Raw genomic sequence first — 14381 nt, forward strand, 5'->3', positions numbered from 1 at the left:
GAAAAAATTGGATTGATAATGCTAATTGACTAATAAAAAAAAGTAACTTTGATAAGTCTTTATATCTATTTTACTCCTCCATTGTCATATTGCACCCGTAGATGTTTATGCAGCAAACTTGACTTTGCTGAAATGTGTTCTTCTTTTGCTTATTTTATATCTAAATTTTTTTCTACAATAATTAAGATAGACTTGTAAGGATTAATTACCAACATTGGCAATAAATTGGCTGGATAGAAGTATGACAATTATCTACGGGTGGTCTTCACTTTAGTTAATGCCATTTTATTTGCCATTTCTAAATTTCTAATTATTTTTCTCTTGGGTTCCTAATTTCACTCTGGATTGCATTTCAAAAATTACTAGAAAATTTCTCTAGGAGAATGGGGCCTTTAACAAAGGGTTCTATCTTATTAATTAGGACTTGGTTTGCTCGATAAATTTGAGGGAGACTTTTTAGTGAAAAATATGTGAAATGCCAAAATTTTCTAATAGGAATAAATGCATTTAAATTATTTAGTGGTGCTAATATCTTTGGATACACATTATGAAAATCAAATACTTTTCTATAGATTTTTGGGTGCCTAAGTATCTTACAAAAGTATCTTGGACATGGCAGACAATTAGGAAGGTTGCTTTATGTTTACATGCAAGTTTGAGATGCTGGGTATTGTCGACAGCCAAGTCAGCCTGTTGGAAGCTCCATGACTAAGTAATCCTCCCCTCTTTCAATACTCAATGCATATAGGACTTGTGGAATATGGATGATCTTTTGGTTAACAGTCAATGGAATGTCGAGAATTTTCCTTCTTTTTAGGCTAAACTTGAAGGCCCAAATCCTTGTTACACCTATTGTGTCATTAGGCTTGGGGTTACCCTTGGTTTGCGGTGTTTTGGGGAGCTTCACGTTCATCAAAGCCACAAGAAAAGTGTTTCTACTTTTTCCTTAAGAGCCCTTGCCTCCAGATTGGTTTGGATTGTGAGGCCTCTAATGGATATAAGCTGGACCAAATTGGAAAATCTCTCGACTATGAACAGAGTCGCTGATAAAACCGGATTATAGCAATTAGAGTGGCTTCACCATTAATAATACTAGCGAGTGAATCCGAATGAATATTCACGGTTCCCTCAACTATAAGGACCACTAGGATTTCAGTGCCAAAGCACTCAATTGATTAGGAACATGAGCAGCTCTACCAAGAGAACGAGAAAGAGGGGTCTCGATGGGGCTAAGCTAGCTACCTCTGTAATCGAGGAGGAAGAGAGCAAAAACCAAAGGAATCACAAACAGAGGGAGGGCCTTCACGCAATGCTCTCTCAAAACTCTTTTCCATTCTTAAGGAGAAATATTTTAAAATGAATAATTTTTTACATATGCTACTCCGATAGTAAATATGTAATTTGGAACAAAATTATGATGTCGAAAATGTAAAGATTATATGACATTAGATTAACATGAAGTAAAATGTAGATAATCTTAAGTTGTCATTAGTTTTTTCAATAGAAAAAAAAAATGATTTTATTGCTTAATCACCATGATTACAAAACAAAAACTCCATTGATGTCAGAACAAAAATTGCAAAACCGGGTTTGGAACAACCCCAACCTTTGTACACCCATAATTTGTAGTCCTTTTTGTGTTAGCAAGCAAATTGACAGATTTGTTGACTTCTCTATAACGTGAGACTTTACGATTTTAGTAATTTTTCAAAAGTAGAACAAATCTCATCTATCGTCGAATCCAAAGTCTATGGAGGAAAATGATCTTTATTTAAAATATTAGTGAGCACTATAAATTCAGTCTCAACATAGACATTTAAGCAGTGATAATTCTTGAAGATTATTAGATTCTTTCACATAGTAGAAGTCTCAACAACAAGAGTGAAATAAAATCGGACACATTATGATCCTACAACTGCCATTAGGTTACTAAGCTATAAACTTCTTTCCCGTCTTATTCGTTGGTCCTATGAGAGAACTGTTTGTATTGAGTTTAACCTATATCTTATTATTAGGTGCTGAATTATCCGCTTCCACCAAACATTTCTAACTTTTATCAACATTAATAAATCACAACTATTTGTTAGAATTGATTTCTTTATAAATTTTGACTTTGAAAACTATTTTTTTTTTGTTGTTAAAAATCACTTATCCTGTGTATCACCATTATTTTATATAGGAATATATATTTATGTAACAAAAGTAAGATAATTGAAGTTAATTTTGTCATGTCAATCAATAGTTGCAGTTCAATATAAAAGTAGTAAAGTACTCTTTGTCTAAAGTAAGAGATTAGGAGGTACACTATTTTTTTTGATAATCAACATATTATATTATATTAAAGGAAAATTATATTTTATAAGTTATGTCTAAATTCTAGACTCGATAAAACGGCCCAGCCTGCCCGTGCCCGGCCGGCTCGAGCCCGAACTACTCATGGGCCGCACGGATTAGCCCTTTGCCCGCTCGACCCGGCCCGGAAGCCCGCCTGTTTGGCCCGCAACTAGGTCCGCCCGTTTTGCTACAGTATCCTGCCCGTTTGCTATAGTACTTTGCCCACTCTGCTACAATAATTTACCATTGCTACAGTACAAAATTTTGGTATTGTATCGTTTTGCATTATTTTAAGCACACCATTATAAAATTTTAATTTATTTTAATTATTTTTTAAATGGAGAAATATATATTTTTTTAAAATAAGCTAATAATAAAAAAATTCTAAAAATAGCTAAAATATGGGTTGGGCCGAGTGATTGGTAGGCCCGGCCCGACTGACTAGCCCAATCTCTCACGGGCCAACGGCCGGTAACGGGCTAGACTATTCTAGCCCAGCCTGAGTAATTGGTGGGTCGGGCCGTGAACAAATACTTAAGCCCGGTTGGCCCGAAAAGCCCGGCCCGGCCCGTCCGATGATCATGTCTACTAAATTCATTTCATCCCTATAAATTTATTTGTATCATTTTACTCTCTTTATAATTATATTTAAATTAAAACTGTTATGTTTTATTTGCTTACTTTAGGAATACAGGCAATTTTAGATTATATATTCTTATTTGTTATTTTTAAAATGAGTTATTTTTTTAGAAATAATTATTTTTATATTCACTTATATTTTAGGCTAAGTAGTAACAATTACTTTTCTTGTGATATAAATAAAAATACAGAAAAAATCTTTTGTTTTTTTATGAAATTATAATAAAGAACTTTTAATTTGATATAAAGTAGATTGGAGAAATATATATCAAGAATAAATTAGTAATTATATTAATATATAATATAAGATATAATTTGATGATAATATATGTATTTTAGAATAAAGCTTTTACGATAAAATAATGGATTTTATCCATAATAATAAAAAAAATCTTTATATTATATTTGATTAATTTATAAGTCAAAATTAAAGATTCCGATGAACTCGTAAGTTGATAAACTTTCTAATATATTTAAAATATTAAGCACAGAGTAAAATTATACTCTTATTGGTTGTCACATCAACTCTTATTTTTAGGGGTATATTTGTCAATTAAAAAAAGGGACATTTTTCATGGACACTAAATGACATACATACCCTCGTTTTATATTTTTGATCCGTTCCAGTACAGCCCTTGTAAGGGTACATATGTCAATTCATACTTGCTCTGGCCATGTGTTCGGCCGGAAGACAAAATTACCCTTTTTATTTCTTTTATATCATTATAAGACACAACATTGTGAGGGTATTTCTGTCATTTGAGATAATTTCTCTCTCCGTGGTGGTTTTTTGCTCTGAAACTTATTATTATCTCCCATATATTCACAAAATTTGTTATCACTCCTCCCAATTTCCCTCTCTCGCTTCCGTCTCATAAATCTCTCTCCTTCTCTGTACAGAGTGCGCTCTCCTAGCGCTAGTTCTCTGTCTTCCTCCTATTCCGGCGTGGGGTTCTGGCGACGGCGGCGGGGCCGCACCGGCGGCGTAGGCCCTCGTCTGATCGTTCTTCCCCTTGTCTAGGGTTTTTGGAACTCTCTCTTCCTCCGGAACCCTGCTTATTCTCTCCGTTGTAGTAGCAGATTAGGTCTCAGAATTTTTTATCGAGGGTTTATTTGGCTACCGAAGAACCTAGGGCTTTCTTCTCCATTCTCGTTGGTAAGAACAATGGGTCCTCTTATTTTTTAAGCTCTACATGGTATTATGAGGATTTTTTATAGTATTATATTAGGGGTTTCATCTATATCGCTCTATAGTTTGGATTTGACGCATTTTTATTTAAGATATGTGAATTTTCTATTTTTTTGCTCGAAAAATATTGTTTTGGTAATCCTAGGAAGTAATTTTTCTTATTATGGAAATTTTAGTGCTTAGTTTGATCTCTTAAGACTTTTGGCTTCTTGTTACTGACTTGCTTATATGTTTTTCTCTTTGTTTTTCCTTGCTTTTGTTAAACTTAGGAAGTGTGGTTTGTTGTCCTCCTTACGACGTCTATGATCATTTGAACTTGATACTTCCTTTGTTATATATATATTGAGGACATTTTGACAGAAGGCTTGTTTGATTAGTGATATCCTCCTAGGTTAGCATGGGGGACTTGTGGAAGTTAAGCACCTCTAAATTTCCAACAGTGGTCATGAAAATTGTAGTTTCTCAAGTTGTGTTTGAAAGTAGTTATAGGCCTCTTATATATCTTTTTGTGTCACGCCTTGAGGAGATTTTCCGTAACTTAGATTCTTCTGTAATCCCTTTATTCCTAGCAGTGTTTAACAAATGAAGCTTTTTTCCAATTAGTAATAAATGTATTAAGATCCTTAAATTTTCTGTTTAGTTTTTGCAGATTCAGAAGTGTGGACTTGTATCTGGGAATTATTTAGCTTTACTATCTACTCTACAAGGTGAGAAATGTGTTCTAGATGATACTACAGAATCATTGGCTGAGGTATTGTTCCTTGAGGGCAAGATATTCCTTCTAGTTGTTTTATTTTTGCATGTCCATTTTACATTTTATATGACTCAATGCATACTTAATATTGTCATTTGAAAATTCAATAGCAGAAGATTTTGAGAAATTTGAGGTCAATTTGGTAAAATCTGAAAACTTTTAATTTGTGGCTCTGTACATTTTTGATGCTTTGCTCATTTAGTTTGTTAGGCTTTTGTTTGATTCCATTCCGTAGCAGATTAGGATTTTCATCCTTTTAGTTAGGCAGTCAGTTACTTCATCATTTTGTTCTTTTCTCTCTGATTGTTAACCTGCGAAGTTAGGTTTCTCTTAGTCTTCTCTCTCAGAAGTTGTACCTATGGCAATCTTGTCTACTTTTTTAAAGTAGTTCAACTGTTTTTTAACTCACTGTGAGGCTTTTTTTCATTGTTTTTGTTTCAATTGGATTGTTGGTCGAGTTATTGGCTATGCTGCTTATTATACACAAAATCAAAAGGAAGTCCCCCCAGTTTTATATTTTTTGTGTGCAACTTAACACCAATCTTCAGAATCTTGCTCACATGCCATATGCGGACAAATCTTGCTAAACCACAAAATAGAAATAAAACAGTAGTAATATAGGAAGACACAAATATTTAAGTAGAAAATCTTCCAATAGGAAGAAAAAACCTCTAGGCAATAGAGAATCCGCTGAGCAAGTATATACGAACTCTAATCTTTTGGATAGATCAATCCTTATCTAAGGAACACCACTTGTACAACCCAGTATAAGAATTTCACTAAGACAAGCCACAATTCCTAGAAAAAATATCATAGAAGATAGTATCCAATCAAGAAGATCCACTCCGTCATGGAGTCTCAACTACCGCAGTTGATGCTGACGTTGAATGCCGATAGAAGATGGAGTATAATCCCTTCTACTTTCTTCTCTTCTCTCCTCTTCTTTTCTCTCATGCTATTGTACCCCCCAAGGCCCAACTAACTTTAGCTCCTATGATTCACTTCTTCCCTCCTAATTAGACCAAGAGCGGCAAAGCCCACTAATTTGAGTTTGTGCTGCCGGCCCCTCCTCCACAACAGTGTTCATACTGCTTAAGTTGGAAGGTGACCTATTGAATGCTTAAAGGGCGAAAGGGGGTTTGGCATCTGTCCCCACACCCTTAAACACTATGAGGGCCTTTCATCTGACCATCCTATTTTGGTTAGTCTTGGAGAATGTGTTTTCTTGATATGAACTAATTTTCATCAAGCTACATAAATTGATTTCCATGCTTCCATGCTAAGAATGACATGAAATCAACATTTCTATCCGAGGTACTTCATCATTGTAATGAAGACAATCTTATATCTATGTTCTTGATTTTCATCGTCTAGGAGGATAAGTAGATACTTTGAATATACGAGGAAGCATTTTCCCATATTTCTTACAACTGTTTCCATGGAATTAGTTAAAAATTATATTCATCTTGTTTTTTTTTTTCTATAGTATGTGTTGAGTTTAACATCAGGACTATTTTGTGGCATAATGATGTTTTGTAGTAATTTTACCATTTTATGCTCCACTACCTACAATTCTTCTTAGTTCTAAACAAAGCTGCAATTGTTTTTACTATAGAGCCTTCACCTATGTGATTTTATGTCCTATTGGCCTCCCTTCTCTATCTCTCTTTTGTATTTGTTTTTCATTCCCCTCTTATTTTAAATCTTGAGATTGCTCTAGTTTCGGTTCTCTTTTTCCTTGATCAAGAGCATGAGGATCTCCCTGGTGCTGTCAAAGGCAGGAGGTATACTTCCCATTTCTCCAATACTGTGAGAAGGGCCTTGTTTATTAATAAGAGAGGAAGAGAGTAAGGTGTGTCCTCTCTTATTGCCTACTCGATCAGCAAGAGCTATCATGGTGCATTGATCTGCCATAGATGGTAGGAAGGAGGGTGGGAGAAGGAGATGGGAAAGAGGGAGGGAACCTCTATCATCACCATTTTGGGAACCTCTATCACACCAAATTGGTGATGATAGTGTTGGAGTAATGTGAGACCTGCGCAAGATTGTAGGTTGATTTCCTAGACAGGATAAGTTCACTATTCAGCTCAAATTACCTAAAAGAAGTTGGATTACTATAGGTTCTTGTAGGAAATTTAATGCATGAACAGACCCTTGGTGTTTCTGCATGTTTGATCTTTCTAATAATGTTTCTTTTCTTTGATGCTGTCAAAGGATGATGTGATCATCAATTTCCATTGGACTTTCATCTATTATTCACCTAGACTTGTTTGTGCTAGGACAATTGTTGTGATGGCCTAATATGTGAGGGGATGTCCTTTTGTCTTCTGTTGCACCATTTTCCTAGGAATTGGATCTATTATTAGGTTAGGAAGTTAATTCGGGCGAGGTTAGGTTTGTCGGCTACATGAAACTTTTACCAAAGCCTCTTGGCCTCCCCAAGAAAACCCTTAGGCTTCTTCTTAGCTTGGATTTCCTAAAAAGCTTTTGAATCAAGATTTCTAGTTTTGAGATTTTGACCTGGTTTCGGTGGGGTATCAGCTAGGTCAACTGATTTTGATTCGTATCAGACCTGTTTCAGTCGGATCGGCTGAAACCACCCTTTATTGGTTAGTGAAATGCATCCAATCTCGTGTCCAAAACAATCCTACATACCTCTCTCTCTCTATCCATATTCCACCTTGATGAAGTCCTTCGATGCAGATCTATTGAAGTAGATATCCATTGAACTCCTCGGATGGATCTGGCAACACTGTACTTAGATGACCTTGGCTAAGTCCTTTTTCTTTCTTTTCGGTTTTTTTTGTTATTCTCATTTCTCCTCTCTCCAGTGACCTCCTATGCATCTCTATCTCTATCTGTGCCTTTCTCTCCCCCTTTGCTCTTCTTCTCTGCTGCATCAATAGAGAGAAAGAGAGGGTGAAAGGAGGAAATGGGAGAGGCATTGTGTGTGTGTGTGTGTGTGGAGAGTGAGAGAGAAAGAGAGAGTGGAAGAGTAAGAGAGAGCAAGTGGGAGAGTGCGAGAGGGGAATAGATAGATTTTCTTTTCTTTTTTTGGAGTTTGAGAGATAAGTGAGATGTGGCAGAGGCAAGGAGAATGAGAGTGGGAGAAAAGGAGATTTATTTATTTATTTGTGAGTAGTGAGAGGGAGAGATTGAGAAAGTAGAACTATTTTCATTATTTTTTGTGTAGAAAGAAACTAAAGAGTCATGTACTTTAAGACTAAACATCTCTTCTTCCATGAATTGATGTTAAGTTGTTAATAAAAAGAAGAGTTTTGTCCCATAAACCTAAGATTGGTTTTAGATTGCATATTTTTAATTTTTAGACTGGGTGTGATTTTATAAATCCTTTGACTTACTCTCCCCAACCCCCTTTCATTCTCCCCCTCTTTCAAATGGTTCGTGCCCTAGCCCACACTGTTCTCCCCATCTCTCTTGATGAACGAGCTGATGACAATGCCGTTCTCCCTCTCTTGACGAACTAGTCGACGACGACACCATTCTCCCCCTCTCTCAACGAACTAGTCGACGACGACACCGTTCTCTCGTCACTCAATAGCGATGAGCTGAGGACGATGTCGATCTTCCTCTCACTCTCACTCTGGTATTTTCTTCTGCTTAATTGTCTCTCATTTTTTCTATCAACTCTTCTCAGTTTTTTCTCAATTTCTTCTCTGAATTTTCTTCATATGATTTCTTCCACTTCCCCTTCTCAATTTCTGTTTTCAGTTTCGTTCTTCAGTTTTTCTTTTCTTTTATTTCTCAGTTTTTTCTCCCTTGTTCTCTGAAATTGCGCAAATTTTCTTCTCTGGATTTTTCTTCTCTTGTATGTTAAATTTGTTGTGGAATGGTCAGTAGAACTTTTCTGTTTATTTTCAGAGAAGAAAAACTAATTAATTTGTTAAATTAGAATGTTATAATGCTTATAGTAATACTAATAGTTAGATTAGTATAGTGTTAGAACTTAGAATTTCTCTGTTTATTTTTACCACAGATAAATGGCTATGAGCCTATGAATTGCTTATATTGAATTCAATGATTACTACTATTCTCATTTTGATACATTAATTTTATATATTTTAATATAATTTATTTATTGCTATATTCTGTTTTTTTGAGAATTTGTCGTATCTCCGTATCTGTATCATACCCATATCCCGTAGCCATATTCGTGCTTCATAGACAAATGTACATACATTTGTTACACTGCCCTTGGTTGCTTTTCTGTTTGTTTCGTGGAGTTAACAGCATATTTCGCGTACTACGCAGAGATGGGTTGATATGCTACATGTTCTTTTGCAGGTCACACTGATTACTTCATATCCTGGTATTCCTAATTGGCTGCAGTTACGTATTTGGTACAAAATATATCGGTAAAGGGATTAAATATGGTCTGCAGTCTTTTTCTGATAATGGTCTGTACTTAAAGGTAAGGATGAATAGCAACTTTCTCTTGTTGAGGCATTTCACATGAAGTTATTCGGAGTCATTATTCTTATAGTATAATGGAGTGCAACAAAGAAGAGGCCATAAGAGCTAAGGAAATTGCTGAGAGAAAGATGCAAGACAGAGATTTTGTTGGTGCACGAAAGGTAGCTCTCAAGGCTCAAAGGCTATTCCCAGACCTTGAAAATATCTCTCAGATGTTAACCGTTTGTGAAGTGCATTGCTCAGCTGGAGTTAAGGTCTATGGAGAGATAGATTGGTACGGAATTCTTCAAGTTGAGGCGACAGCAGATGAGTCATTGATAAAGAAGCAATACCGCAAGCTCGCTCTTTGCCTCCATCCTGATAAAAACAAATTTTCTGGTGCTGAAGCTGCCTTTAAGTTAATTGGAGAAGCACATATGATGCTGTCTGATCGAGCAAAACGTTCAGTTTATGACATTAAAAGAAACGGAAACATCAGAACTGCTCTTACTAAACAGCCTTCTTATCAGTCAAAGAAAACTTCATCTGTTAGAAACAATGCTAACACTGCAAACTTTAATGGCTTGAATCAGCAGCAGCCAGCAGGATCTCAGACATTCTGGACCATTTGTCCTTTCTGTGGCATGAGATACCAGTACTTCCGTAGTATCTTAAAGAAAGCTCTCCGCTGTCAGAACTGTTTGAAACCTTTTATTGCATATGACTTGAATACACAAGCTGTGCCTTCTGCAGCAAACTCGGGGTTTGGATGTAAGGGTTCTGACATTCCACAGCAACAGTATCCAGGTCAGCAAGCTCATGTTACTAGCCAGCAATGGCAATTTGCAAATTCTGTTGCTAATACAGGGTTTCAGGGAAATGTGGGCGGAAAGCCAGGGATCAATTGTCATCATGCAGATGGACCTATAAACAAGGATGAAGGTGGTAAGGAGGCTGATGATGGGGCGGGTGATGAGGTGAAGTTTGAAAAAGTAAAGCTTGCGGAAATGAACAGGAGAGATAATGAAATTAAAACATCGACAGCAAATCCTGCCAAACCTTCATCATCAAATGCAAGACAAAAGAGGGGCAGAAAGGTAGTAGAAGATTCTAGTGATTCAGAGACAAGTGATAGTGAAAATCTAGTTGTTGAAGAAGATGAGCCCGAAGTGCAATGTTGTAGGCAAACTTCCAACCGGTATCCCCGAAGATCTAGCAGGCAGAAGCAGAATGTTACTTATAATGAAAATGAAACTGATGATGAGGGGGACGACAATGATGACGACTTTTTGAACCCCCCTAGTAGTAAAAAGTTAAAGAAGGCTGGATCTTCTTGCCATGCTGATCAGACTGACCAAGCATTGTCTGATGGTGATTCTGTGGGCGTCAATGCAGGAGCCAACAGGATAAACATTTCTAACAATGTTTACATGAAGCAGAAGGGAAGTGTTCCATTTGGAGAGGAAGTACCAAATGGAAGTGAAGTGAGCAAAGATAAGGTATATAAAGGCAAAGAGGAAATTGGTGAGAACGAGGAAAATCGTGGAGCTGTACCTGACCTTTCTGATCCTGATTCGGTCTCATTTTCCTATCCTGATCCAGAATTTTTTGACTTTGAGAAATTCAGGGATGTCAATCAATTTGCAGCTGATCAGATCTGGGCACTCTATGATAACCTTGATGGTATGCCTAGATTCTACGCTCGGATTAGGCATGTTGATGCTCAACACTTTAAGGTACGCTTTACTTGGCTAGAGCATGATCCCACAAATGAAGCTGAAATGACATGGTCCGATGAGGAGTTGCCTGTTGCTTGTGGAAAGTTTAAACTTGGAAAAGCAGAAACTACTCAAAGCCGGCTGATGTTTTCTCATATTATACCTTTGGAAAAAGGCAGAAAAAGAAATACATATGATATATATCCTAGAAAGGGTGATGTTTGGGCTCTCTATAAGGGTTGGGATATTGGATGGTGCTCAGATGCACAAAATCATAGACTCTATGAATACGAACTTGTAGAAGTCCTTTCTGATTTCACAGTGAGTACTGGGATTAGCGTCATTCCACTGCTTAAGATAAAGGGTTTTGTAAGTTTGTTCATGCAAGCAAAGGACATACCCCCATATGCAATTCCATCCAATGAAATTCTCAGGTTTTCACACTTTGTTCCTTGTTATAAGATGACTGGAACTGAAAGAGAACATATCCCTTCAGGTGCTTTTGAACTTGATCCTGCAGCTCTTCCTATTAACTATGAAGGGACTTCTTTTTCTGTCACTCTTGACAGTATGAACGCTGGAAAATTGGGCACTGAATCCTATGGTTCATCTCATGAAAGCGCAGCTAACAGAGGGAGATCTCATACCACTACAGTGGAGACAGCAAATGTGAGCTGCCAGGATCTTTCTTCCCAGTGGAAGACAGAGGTTAGTGAGAATGAATGTGATCACATAAATACAAGTCAGCAACTGGCGACAGAGAATCAGCAGAATGTAGGAAATAATGTGGAAGATGATATGGGTGCATGGGGAAACAATGTCCATGATGCTAATAGATGCAATAATTCTCAGCCAGAATCTTCAACCTGCAGTTTTTATGAGTATCCTTATTCAGAATTCCACAACTTTGAAGATGGGAGGTCATTTGATAAGGTCCAAGAGGGTCAGATTTGGGCGCTATATAGTGATATAGATAAGTTTCCTAAGTACTATATCTTGATAAAGAAGGTTGAATTTGAACATCATAAAGTGGATACCAGATGGCTTGAGGCTTGCCCTCAGAGAGAAGAGGAACGCATATGGTTGGAAGGAGAACTGCCTCTTGTATGTGGAGATTTCAAAGTTGCTAATTGGGGCCTGACATATAATTCTACCGATGCCTTCTCTCATCTAGTTCAGACCAGGCAAACTGGTGGAAAGCATCACTACCAAATCCTTCCTAGCACTGGTGAAATTTGGGCTATCTACAGGAACTGGAGAGCAGGATGGACCCTTTTGGATGTACGAAATTGTGAGTATGATGTGGTGGAGATATGTCAGCATACTGGTGGTGGCATGAAAGTGTCATTGCTATCTAAGGTGGATGGTCACAGTACTGTATTTATGCCGGATAAAAATGGAAAAGCTACAAAAACAATGGAGCTACCTGAAGACGAGTACATGAGATTCTCTCATCAAATTCCTGCATTTCGGCTGACAAATGAAAGAGGTGGCAAGCTTCAAGGCTATTGGGAACTTGATCCTGCATCTGTGCCGGAGGCTTTATTATTCTCAGATTTCCAGTGAGAAGCTTCATGTCCATGTGAGCTTAACAGGTTTGCTTTTTTCACAAACTCTGTGAAAACTCCTGAGGCTTTTGTGCCAAGTAAGCCCATGGGGAGCTCTTGACTGGGGCGAGTTCTTATTCAAACTGTATGCAGGATTTCCTTAAAATCCTGACCTTGGGATCGATGCTTGTATCAAATCAGGTTGTATATGGAAGGCCATCTGTGCCCTAGATTTTGCTTTAGAAGCTCAGAACTCATTTCCACTAGGTCTATGTGGATTGTAGCATCAAAAGCTTGTCGTACTCTAGTTTTTGGAGGCTTCTAGAAGGTACTAGCAGGGAGGGCTCACCAACCAGGTGATCAACATGTTTTTGCCAGCTTGTAGTTCTTTCCTGGGCTTCTGTTGTCACTTTACTGATCAACATTCCTGCAGCTGCAACTACCTAACATGTCAAGTTTTCTTTTTAGTTCATATCTAGGAATTTCTTGAATTGAGCTAAAGTTGGCATTCACATGTAAGTGAATTTCAGGGAGGCTGATTGCTTTATCATGAACAAGGTATTCTCCACCCTAAATTCTGTCTCTGTGAAGCCTAAATATTTCTCATAGCACAGTAATCAAGTAAAGATGTACTCTGTAATTCATCCTCATTTTGTAGTATGGGTTCTCTATTTCAAGTAAACACTGCCTCCTGTGGTACTTTTACCTGTTCATTTGTTTAGCTCTCGTTATGAGTCTCCAGTTGCATTGCTCATCGCCGGTGATTATGTTTCTTTATGCTTCTTTAATTGGGACTCCAGGTCTGCCCCTGTGCACTTAATTTTGGTTTGCTTGATGTGGTTTTCCCTGATTTTGTTTGTTCATCCTTAGTGCTTCAATCTTGGTTCAGGCTTGTCCTAATTCTTTTTATAAATCTAATTCATTTTAAAACTTAAAAACGAGACCGAGTGTGTTTGGAAATCGTTGATATGTTAGGTTAACAATTTATATGAAAATTTAAATTTTCTAAAAGTTATGTTAAATTTTAGGGAGAAAATTTTATATAAATTATTTTTTAGTTCAATAATTTTTAAATATAAATCGCTGATTAGATGAACAACTTATATAAAAATTTATTTATTACACTTAATTTTTTTTAAATTAAAATTTTTATATAAGTTGTTGATAGAGTTAACGACAGAATATTTGAAAGTTGCTGACTGGACTAGCGGTTTTTAAATATACTTAATTTAAGTTTTGAAGTATAATAGACACGTAAAATAATAAATATGTAGGATGATTAGATTGGTCAAAACCTTTACCTGGTGCTTTCGTTTAGTTTCTATGTTAACGTCTGCGTTCCATCTTGCTCCCTTGGGATTCTCGTTTGGAATTCAATGTGCTTGTGCTGTGTAGTTGGTATTGTAGCGAGCACATCTTCTGATGCTGATGCTGATGCTAGTGCTGGTAGTCCACATACTAAGTTACCAATCTATGTGGCTGTGATTTCTGTCTCTCCAGTAATGACCTGGTAAGCTGAATAGTCTATTCTTTGCAGTCATACATATTGCATATCATCTTTGAGCAAATTACATTATTAAACATGCCTTTTGATTGTGTAACACTTAACTTATTTATTTATTTCATTTTGAGAAAACTCTTCACATTAGTTTCCAGTCTGTTGCATTGAGATCTGTTGTCTTCCTTTTATTCATAGAAAAGAACTTGATATTTAGTGAATTTTTTTATATACGTATAATTATTTTTTTAGAAAGATTGATTCAATTGCTCAACTTATATATTGAGAA

At 36.7% G+C, this 14381-nt stretch overlaps 1 protein-coding gene across 6 annotated transcripts; it reads left to right on the forward strand.

Annotated features, from left to right (window-relative positions):
- Positions 1-3734: 3734 nt before the first annotated feature.
- LOC140789006 (uncharacterized) lies at positions 3735-13276 on the forward strand. Of its 6 annotated transcripts, none has more exons than XM_073138584.1 (4): positions 3877-4129; positions 4812-4913; positions 9222-9348; positions 9421-13276. In XM_073138584.1, exon 4 carries the CDS (start codon positions 9425-9427, stop codon positions 12611-12613), a length of 3189 nt encoding a protein of 1062 aa, XP_072994685.1. In that variant the 5' UTR covers positions 3877-4129; positions 4812-4913; positions 9222-9348; positions 9421-9424; the 3' UTR covers positions 12614-13276. The 6 variants fall into 6 exon arrangements, with proteins under 6 accessions (XP_072994681.1, XP_072994685.1, XP_072994683.1 ...); XM_073138583.1 differs by having other exon boundaries at positions 3991-4129; positions 4812-4869; XM_073138580.1 differs by having other exon boundaries at positions 3735-4129; positions 4803-4869; positions 9222-13276.
- The last annotated feature ends 1105 nt before the right edge of the window (positions 13277-14381 follow it).

This window comes from Typha latifolia, chromosome 5 (genome assembly GCF_019914945.1).
Source record: "Typha latifolia isolate L0001 chromosome 5, TyphaL0001v2, whole genome shotgun sequence".
NCBI classification, from domain to species: Eukaryota; Viridiplantae; Streptophyta; class Magnoliopsida; order Poales; family Typhaceae; genus Typha; species Typha latifolia.

Bases quoted from the DNA above. Each gene is read 5' to 3' on its own strand.
- LOC140789006 (XM_073138580.1), top strand. From the start codon at position 9,425: ATGGAGTGCAACAAAGAAGAGGCCATAAGAGCTAAGGAAATTGCTGAG.